At 47.4% G+C, this 10,528-nt stretch overlaps 1 protein-coding gene across 3 annotated transcripts in view; it reads left to right on the top strand.

The window, feature by feature from the left end:
• Window positions 1–401: 401 nt before the first annotated feature.
• Window positions 402–10,528, top strand: part of SMAD4 (SMAD family member 4) — a 33,088-nt gene continuing 22,961 nt past the window's right edge. For all 3 annotated transcript variants that reach the window (XM_075841521.1, XM_075841512.1, XM_075841502.1), the window contains exons 1-3: window positions 402–648; window positions 8,293–8,588; window positions 9,824–9,998. In XM_075841521.1, coding sequence (XP_075697636.1) covers window positions 8,349–8,588; window positions 9,824–9,998 — 415 coding nt within the window. In that variant the 5' untranslated portion in view covers window positions 402–648; window positions 8,293–8,348. The remainder of the gene's footprint in view (window positions 649–8,292; window positions 8,589–9,823; window positions 9,999–10,528) is intronic.

Genomic DNA, 10,528 nt, shown 5'->3' with positions numbered 1-10,528 from the left:
GTGCCATGAAAAATGACAACTTGTCCAGGACATAACAAGCCGTCATACAGCTATGTCGATGGAAAAATAAAAAAAGTTATGGCTTTTGGAAGGCGGTGAGGAAAAAGCGAACATGAAAATCTGAAAAATGGCAGCAGAGGGAAGGGGTTAAAAATTATTTGTACAATTGATTTTTAGGGACACCCCATGATGGTCATTATACAAAACAGAAAGCCATATTACGTCATCACTGCAGAGAGAAGGGTGACGGGTTTTGGCACTGGGATCTCTGAGGTAAACTCTACGCAGTTCTTGCCGCCCATTTCCTAGATGGACACTCCCATCAATCACTATTCCAGTTACCATGGCAATCGCGACATCCTGCCCCGTCGCTAACCACACCCCCTGCTTCGCGCTAGCTCCTCCCACCAGGGTGCTCAGTGTCCCGGATGTAGCCGCCGCTGAAGCTGCTGCGCACGCTCGACCCGGGAGGGTTTGTTGTCTGCGGCCTTCGCCGCTCGGAGAAGCCCGGGAGGTGAAGCGGAGATTCCAGCCTTCCTTCCGTACGACGGTCGAAGCTCGGTGACGTTGCGGTGTCGCTGCCCGGGCTGGAGGATTACGTAGGCCTGGCTCAGCTGTCCCGAGGAATCTGATCAACTGCAGAAGAGGGTAAGGGGAGGGGTCCGGGGCCTTAGCGGCAGGACAGGGAGTCTGTGCTGGGGTCAGCTCGATGACGATCCCCCGATCATCTCAGCCATCTGATTGGCTGAGATCTGGTTGTATGACGGACCACGTTCTCTTATGGGGTCACCAGGTTGGTCGGTCAGGGGGGTCACATATAATTTGCAGGTCTGAGTGCCCCCCTCGTGTTTACCCCAAATAATTGACTGTGATCCTTGTCCTTCTTTGTCAAGTTTGTATAATTGTAGGAAGCCGTTTCTCAGTCCTATCTGTTCCTTGGAAAGCTGGGTGCCATGACGAATGTTATATTTGCTGTGACTTTTCTCAGGGGGCTCCATGTGGAGCTGTTTATTGTTTGCTGCATCTTTCCGTCTGCAGATGTTCAGACGTAGCCCCCGCTCACTACTAATGGCTTCGTTCACATCTGCGCTAGGGGCACGTTCCGTCAGAGCTTTCCGTCGGAACGGGACCGTGACTGACACAAACGGAAACCAAAGATTTCACTGGTGATGGATCCGGTGCCAATGGTTTCCGTTTGTCTCAATTGTGCAAGGGTTACGTCATTTTGACGGAATCAATAATTACGCTACTGATTCCGTCAAAACGACGGAACCCTTTCACAACGAAAACCATTGGCACCGAATCCGTCACCGCTGAAATCAATGATGGTTTCCGTTTGTGTCAGTCACTGTCCCGTTCCGTCGGAAGGGGACCCTAGCGCAGATGTGAACGAAGCCTTAGGCCTCATGCACACGACCGTGTTTTTGCGGCCGCAATTCCCCCGAAAATCCACGGGAGAATTGCGGCCCCATTCTTTTCTATGGGGCCGTGCACAAGACCGTAGTTTTTGCAGTCCGTGCACGGCCCGGGAGCCCGGACCGCAGAAAGAACGGGCATGTCTTATTACGGCCCGGTTCTGCGGTCCGGGCTCATTGAAAACAATGGCCGCGGCCATGAGCATGTCCCGCGATTTGCGGGCGGCCTGCGGCTGACAGTCCGCAGCCGGCCGACCCGAAAATCACGGCCGTACACACGGCTACGGTCGTGTGCATGAGGCCTTAGGGCCTGTTCACAACACCGTTCATTTCCGTTCCGGGGTTCCGCCGGGTGAACCCCGCAACGGAAAGTGAAACTGACAGCACAGCTTCCGTTTCAGCCACCATTGATCTCAATGGTGAGGGAAACATCGCTAATGCTTTCCGTTCGTTACCATTCCGGCTGGTTTCCGGTTTTCCGACGGAATCAATAGCGCAGTTGACTCCGCTATTGATTCCAGGCAGTGCCCACGGTAAGCTGCGCACAGTATTGTCGAGGGGGTGATTGTTGTGTAAGGAGGAAGTCTATCGCTTTCTAAGGCCCTGTTCACATTACGTTTGTGGTGTACACGGTAAACGTGTGCGTAGGACACACCAGCCTAACGGAGGCCAAAAGTGTTTTTATGGCTTCCTTTGTGATCATATACATCAATATACCTTTTCGTATAATTTTTTTTATATGAAATTGGTATACACCAGAGGTAGACCCGTTCAAGAAGGGCTATTCATGACTTATACGATAACCGGCTACCCAATAGTGGCGCCCCCTCACCCATCGACTATAATGGTATCTATCTAACATATACGTTATGAACGCTCATGACCGGGATCTTTGTCCCGACGTATACGTTAAACGTACGCCAAAAACGTGATGGCTTTCTGTTTTCATTCCTGACTGTTTTCAAGATCTCTGCTCGCTGTCAGTGAATATGCACACTCTTGTTTACATCTTCAGGCTGAATACCCATCCCGTAGTAAAGGGATTGTCCGGGATGTTACAATTAATTGCCTAGCCCCAGGATAGGCCACCAATATTAGATCGATGGGATCCGACTTTTGGCACCCCCGCCGACTAGCCGTTTGAAGGGCCACAACGATTGGACGGGTTTTTGTTCATACTTGTACATGCCGTTACATTCATAGTGGCTGTACAAGGTATTGCAGCACTGTCCCATGTAAACAATGAAGAGGCTGAGGCCCCTTCAAAAAGCTGCACCGCAGGTAAATTTATGGGTGGAAAACTTCTGCAATGTGAGGATGAGATTACTTGGAATCTCATTTACTTTGCTGGTACTTTTACACTGCGGATTTGCCACGGGCAGATCCTCACGTAGAACACACCGTGTGCATGTGGCCTCTATTGAATCTTCTACGGCACTTTTCTGGCATAGAAAAGTCACAAGTGCATTTACTGGCTCACATCACTTTAAAATAAAAACTGGGCGGGGCTTTTGGGAAATGGGCGGGGCCACTCACGACCCGAAACGTACTACAGTTAACGCCAAAAAGCGTCCTAAACTACAAGGGAAACCTACGACCGCTCGTAGCTGCCATAGATTTACCTTTGTGGCCCTCAGCCCGCAGAAGAGGCTTGCGCCTCTTAAGACATTTGCCACATTTTACTCTTGTGTATAACTTGCAGAACTTTTCAGTATATGGCGATTAGGATTTATTTATGGAAGATCCATTTACGGACCCAGTTCAGCCACCCCTCAGAGTCTTTGACTTTTTCAGTAATCCAGCCATAGGAACGTTCATAGTCCTCCATAGTAAACAGCCTAAGAAGGTAGTGGTGGCAAATGTCTCCCCTGGGCTTTGTCCGGCTCTGCATTAGATGCGTTGATTGACACTTGATCTCACGATTATCGTGGTCTTTTTTTTTTTTTTTCTTCTTTGTCAGTATTTGTGATCATAGAGGGTACGTGCACACAATAAAAAACGTCTCAAAATACGGAGCTGTTGGTTTCAAGGGAAAACAACTCCTGATTTTCAGACGTTTTTTAATCAAAGTTGCGTTTTTCGCTGCGTTTTTAACTGCTGTTTTTCTATAGAGTCTATGAAAAACGGCTCCAAAAATGGCTAAAGTTTTTAAAAACGGACGTGTAAAAAATGGCCCGTCGGAACAGAACGCCGTTTTCTCCATTGAAATTAATGGGCAGATGTTTGGAGGCGTTCAGCTTCCAATTTTTCAGCCGTTTTTTGGGACGTTTAAGACTCCAAAAACTGCTGAAAACACTCCGTGTGAACATACTCTTAATGTGCGGCTACCTCGCCACAGTCTGAATGGTTTTCCTATGGAATGATTCTGGCAGACATCGGTCCAGTTGAATATTTCCCTTGCTCCTCATGGGAAGTCATTGGCTGCTGGTATTGAACTTTGAAAGAGGATAAATGATATATCCACTTTGATTTCAAGAGGCACCATGTAATGCTACATTTCTCCTGTGGTGGCGCTGCAGGGAAATTGAGCAATTTCTGCTGAGTTCTCCCACAGATTACAGCTGATCAGTGCTAGTCTCAGCAGCAGGACCTGTGATCCGCTTAGGGTATGTGCACACACACTAATTACGTCCGTAATTGACGGACGTATTTCGGCCGCAAGTCCCGGACCGAACACAGTGCAGGGAGCCGGGCTCCTAGCATCATACTTATGTACAATGCTAGGAGTCCCTGCCTCTCCATGGAACTACTGTCCCGTACAGAAAACATGATTACAGTACGGGACAGTTGTCCTGCAGCGAGGCAGAGACTCCTAGCATCGTACATAAGTATGATGCTAGGAGCCCGGCTCCCTGCACTGTGTTCGGTCCGGGACTTGCGGCCGAAATACGTCCGTCAATTACGGACGTAATTAGTGTGTGTGCACATACCCTTATTGTCCAGATTAAAGCACAAAAGGTGGTTGTGTCTTGGCTGCGGTTACAACATGTGGTGAAGAGTCCTCCACACGTGTAATGAAGGATGTGGTGGCACCCAGATGAAGCATGACCTTTCTATATTCAGGTCAGAAGGGCCCTGCTGCCCATTACACTGGTGCCCAGGCAGGAAGGTGACTTGGTCTTTCTCGACAGCACAGGTCCTGTGATAACATGAAATGAGTTATATAGTGTGTGTGTGTGTGTGTGTGTGCGCGCGCGCGCTTTGAGAGCGTATTTCTATGCGTGAACTGAGATGCTGGCGGCCCGATAGTAAAATAAGTGCATACGAGGAGGGGCTCCTGGACGTTAGTCGGCGCACACTGAGCCATTTATAGCGGTTCCTATGTGCCCCCAGCTGGTGTGTACTGAAACGGCTCCGTCTTCCCCAGAGGTCGCACTACATGTTTTCCAGCGGGGTAAAAATACTCCCCTTTGCATTTTTAGCCAAGGAGAAGTACGGAATTTGCGCTAATTCAGATTCATAATTCGTAAGGATAGGACGCTATTTCGTCAGGGAAACATTACTTTAGCTTGTACCAATGTTTTCATGTATAAATAAGAAGTTTAGGTCATTCTAAACCTAGTTTATATTACACACTGAACATGAGTGTGAACACGGTCTTTCTTAAAACATGAAACTTGTCATTCAGGGACCAGGGCAGAAGACCGTGCGAACAAACCAAGTCAAAGCGGAACTGGAACAGTGGAACTTGTCAAATAAGGTGTGTGCCTTAGGGCTTGTTCACACCAATGTTGAATACGTCCGTTTGACGGCCGTCACACGGACGCATGTATTTCGGTGGGGCCGTTCAATCGTCCGTTGTTTCAATGGACCGTGTGAAAGGTCCTTTGAAAAAATAGAACATGTCCTATTTTCTTCCGTTTTCACGGATCCCTCCATAGACTCAAGTCTATGGGGATCTGTGAAAACAGGGCCCGCGTGGGTGAAAAACTGACGTCTTCCACGTCCGAGTTTACCCACGTTCGTGTGACTAAGCCCTTACCCGTAGTCGCCAGACATCCATTATATTTGGACTGTGTAAATCTGGGTTCATTATAAGCCATATTATACATACTCCCCAAAACACAAAAATGCGCAGTCCAAATAAAATGATGTGTGCCGGCCGCAGGTAAGGGGCACACACCTTAGTTGACAAGTTCCACTTCCACCATTTCAACTATTTTTGGTTTGACTTCCACTGTTCGCGTGGTCTTCTGATAACACATGAGCAAATGGGGGAGGTGGTGAAAGAGAGAGAGAGACCCCCTGTAGGGAGGTCATGGGGTCAGCAACAGACATGGAGGATGAGCTAATGACCCTGAAGGATCACACTCTGGGACAATACTCGGCACACAAAAACAGGGGTTGGGGGTAGGGTGATAAGTGAGGAGGTAATGGGGTAGGGGATTGGTGGTGCAGGTGATCTTCTTACCTCCAGCTCTCCCTCCTGTAAGGACGCTGACCCGAGCCTTGCCACATGTTTACCGCCGTCTCCCACCGCGTCTATGGAGGATTAGTCCTCTGTCCCAATCAGCCCTTTTATGTCTCCGGTGCTGTTAGCGCCTGACCATTGGCGGCTTCTAATGTCACACTGGCGCACACATCGAGCCTTTTTGGCTCAATGTGCCGGCGCCAGACTGACCTCATTGGGAGCCGCCCAGCAGAGCCGTGCTGGCAGCACAGTACGAGAGTTTAAAGTGTAGCTAAATGTTTGACAAACTTCTGACATGTCATGGTGACATGTCAGAAGTTTGGATTGGTGGGGGTCCGAGCATGGAGACCCCCCCCACCAATCGCTAGAAGCAGCTGAAGAACTCGTGTGAGCGCTCAGCCGCTTCGTGTCTGTTCGGCTTTTTCCGGAAAGCCGATATATCGGAGCACGGGCTCATAGACTTTCTATTCGATACGTTTATTTCTGAAGGGGTATTCCAATCACTTATGTCTACGGGATATGCAAAAGATGTTCTGTCTCTGGGACCCTCACCAATTGGGAGAACAGGCATCCCATAATTCCGTGCTGCAGTCCATGACAGCTGGAAATAAGAGGGGAAGATGCGGAGGGGGGGGGGGGCTTGGTGTACGCAAATACACGGCACAAGTCTATGGGACTTTCAGAAAAAGCTGGGCCTATGTGTTCTACCGATAGGTAAGGGTCTAACTTCTGGGACCCTCACCTATCAGACATTTATGGTGAATCCTGTTGTAAATGTCTGATCGGAATACCTATATAAAGTGACCGCTTGGCTTGTATGACATGGATGTTACCCTTATTTTTCTCGTTGCTCTACTTCTGAAGATCTATATCCAGCCCTTTGTTTTCTGCCTTGCAGCTTGGTTCCTACTCAGCCCTGAAGTGCTTCATTTTTCTCTTTTTGGATGGTTTATTGTGTCAGGGCGGCCAGGTATCAGGGGCTTTGTAAGTAGCGGCGGACGGCAGGTGATCCGGGAGCATTGTACAGTCTTTGAGGGAGTGTTCTAGGTTTAGATGACAGCCCATGTTCCTCGTGGCATTTGAAATGCCACTCACTAAACAGCGGAGGTCCTGGTGTAACCTTTATTTCTAGAGTAACGTTGTGATTGCTAGTGATTTGTCGTAAGATGAGTTTCTTATTCGGTGCCTTGGCTTCCAGTTATTTTCTTCTAGCTGATCTTTTTAGTCTATTTTGACAGCTCTGCTCCTGAGAAGTGACACAAGGCTTTATAGCAGTTTTCATATTCCCGAAGGATTCAACACGTCTTCGAGCCCATTAAGTTCTCGGATGTACATTACAGCAAACCTGCTGCGAGTCCGTGCGGCTTCCGGTCATTACAGGCCACTAATGTGCCGTCTGTCACCCGCTGCATCCATCTGTCACACAGGGCCTGGTGCGAGAAGGGTTAATGTCCGCACTGTGCTTCGGTTTGACAGTCGTTGCGGAGTCCGAACAGTTTCCTCTGCTGTTATTTTTGGCAGGACAAAGCAGAATTTTCCATGTGGTTTGTGTTTGTTTATGGCTTGAATTGTTAAGAGATGGGAGGGAATGGGGCTGGGGCACACGTGATCTTCATTGTCTTCTTCTCGGATGGGTATCTGCAACACTGCTTGTTGGGTATAGCTGGAGGGATCTGTGTTCAGGATGCTTTGTGTTGGTGACGTGTTTGTGATCTACTCAGATCGAGATGTCTCACTGGTAATAGCACCCAGAACAAAAACGGTTTGTTTACTAGTTGCGGCAGTCTTGTCCGCCACCACCAGAGCAACGCCGGTTTCTACCTTCAGAGAAGCAGGGAAATTTCTAGGGTCCATGCACCTTGAAATCTGTTGCTGAAGCTTAATATTGTAACTGAGAAATCTTCCTGCATGCCCTTAAGGGGTTAATTCCATCTCCGATATATTGTATATCCACAGGTTGCTCGGCTGTTTCCACATGCGTGGCCACCTCTTCATTCACTCTCCGACTAGATATGGTGGCCGACGGCCGCTTCACCAGGTGGTACTTGGTTTGGGGGTCCTCCATTCTCCACATGGGTGTGGGACCCGCACATATCAGACACGTTACTGGCACATCTACATTACCCCTTTTATATATTTTTTTCAGGACTCATCCGGAACCAGTGACAATGTGGCCCTGCATTTATTAATAGTTTTAAGCATCTGGACGGTGGACCTGGTGGCCAGAGGCTACTTTCTCATCGCTATATGGACTGGGCGATCAGGGTGTAATATGATGTGGCAGCCTGTGTTCTGTGACTCGAGTGTAACAAAGGGCTGTTGTGATCTGATGAATACAGGCTGCACTATATGGTCCTTGTAATCTGCTATTGGAATAGAATCTGTTTATTACCTTCAGAGTGGGGCTGACCAGTCCCTGTTATGTATATAGACATTGCTGACTTGTGTGATTTTTGCGGTTTGTAGGCTCTTCATTTGCTGAAACGTTGAACTGAGAAGAGAAACTGGATTTCCTTGACAATATGTCCATCACCAACACTCCCACAAGCAACGATGCCTGTCTGAGCATCGTCCACAGCTTGATGTGTCACCGCCAGGGAGGGGAGAGTGAGACTTTTGCTAAGCGAGCCATTGAAAGTTTAGTAAAGAAGTTGAAGGAGAAGAAGGATGAATTAGATTCTCTGATCACTGCAATAACTACCAACGGAGCGCACCCCAGTAAATGTGTTACTATCCAGAGAACTTTAGATGGCCGACTTCAGGCAAGTAATTGTTTACTTTTCACGGTCTTCTATTGCACGTATATGGTATGTGTGAGCGTGTTACCAGGCCTCTTAGTGTATGCCACCTAAGGCCTGGTTCACATCGCGTTTTTACCCGGCCGTCGGAGCTATATGTCGGGACTCCTGTATATCTCTGACGGAAGGCAGTGACGTATCCCATAGGCGTACAGTGGGAAACGTTGGCTGAACTCCCCAGGCAGAACTTGAAGCGACATGCTGTGGAAGGCCCTGACGTCACTATCAATATATGGACGGTGATGTCAGGGGCTTTCCCAAGACAAGAGTCCTGTCATATATATGGACAATGACATAAGACGCTTTAAAAACCTGTTCCTTTAGTATAAAATCATAAAGGTTGTGTATAAACAATAGTGTAGGTAATCCTCGACAAATTGATTAATATGCCAAAATAACACACTTTGCCATGGAATACTTCATGGATATGTTCTTACACTTTTTGCCCTTGGAAAAAATGTAGGAAAAAAACTGGCGTGAAAGATGCCCAAAACCAGTGCAGTGAATGCCAAAATGTCAATATAGTCAGATAATTTAGTTTTCCTTCCTTTGTCTGTCTAGTGATGTATATAATGTTAGTCCATCAGACAGATGTGCTGCCGTATAGTGATCCAGCTTCTGCAGCAATCGTGGCAATCATTCGCATTCGTTTCAATAGTCTCGTGACACCATGTCCTGTCCTGTGATGTCTTTTCTTTAAGTACATAATGTTTTATGAATGTGGTCCTGACATTAGACTCTGATTATTCATGATAGTAGTAGGTCTAGGAGTTGTAATGAGTAGAAAAAGATGTCTGCTTCCAGAAACAGCGCCACACTTGTCCAAGGGCTCTGTCTGCTATTGGCATAGTCAAATGAATGTGACTAAGTTGCAATACCAGACAGTGCCCATGGACAAATGTGGCGCTGTTTCTGAAAAAATGAAAGGAGGCAGGTATTTCTGATCTCCTAGAACTCCATAACAGAAGCCACAACTAGTTAAAAAAAAGAAAAGCAAATTCTGTATTCCTAGTTCTGACAGTCCCTCCGCCGTGGATACAGCCAGATAATGACACAAGTCTTATGCAGAGAGTGATTCCTGTGTGAGAGCATTAGGATCCAGCTGAAGGGTAAAATCTAATTCATGGATCAAAATGGTCCTGGTGACTTGTGATACTTGACACATCATGTCTACTATAGCATACCATATTCTCTTATAGGTGGCCGGCAGGAAGGGTTTCCCTCATGTCATCTATGCTCGTCTCTGGAGGTGGCCAGATCTTCACAAGAATGAACTGAAACATGTTAAATATTGTCAGTATGCGTTTGATCTGAAGTGCGACAGTGTGTGTGTCAATCCCTATCACTATGAGCGCGTTGTGTCCCCGGGTATAGGTAAGTGACCTTTGCTATTATCAGTGCTTTGTATAATCTATCTAACAGTAGTGACTTTATAAGATCTGTAATGTGCACAATTCTCATCCATTTTCATTGTATTTGGGAGGGACAGGGAGGCAGTACTATCTGTACCTACATCCTTGACAGGGAGGCAGTACTATCTGTACCTATATCCTTGACAGGGACGCAGTACTATCTGTACCTATATCCTTTACGAGAATAGTGCTGCCTCACTGTCTATCTGTACCTATATCATTTACAGGAATAGACAGTGAGGCAGTATTATCTGTACCTCCAGCATATACAGGGAGGCAGTATTATCTGTACCTCCAGCATATACAGGGAGGCAGTATTATCTGTACCTCCAGCATATACAGGGAGAGACAGTGAGGCAGTATTATCTGTACCTCCAGCATATACAGGAATAGACAGTGAGGCAGTATTATCTGTACCTCCAGCATATACAGGGAGGCAGTATTATCTGTACCTCCAGCATATACAGGGAGAGACAGTGAGGCAGTATTATC

This window comes from Rhinoderma darwinii, chromosome 1 (genome assembly GCF_050947455.1).
Source record: "Rhinoderma darwinii isolate aRhiDar2 chromosome 1, aRhiDar2.hap1, whole genome shotgun sequence".
In the NCBI taxonomy this organism is placed as follows: Eukaryota; Metazoa; Chordata; class Amphibia; order Anura; family Rhinodermatidae; genus Rhinoderma; species Rhinoderma darwinii.
This window is presented reverse-complemented; position numbering and strand designations above follow the sequence as displayed.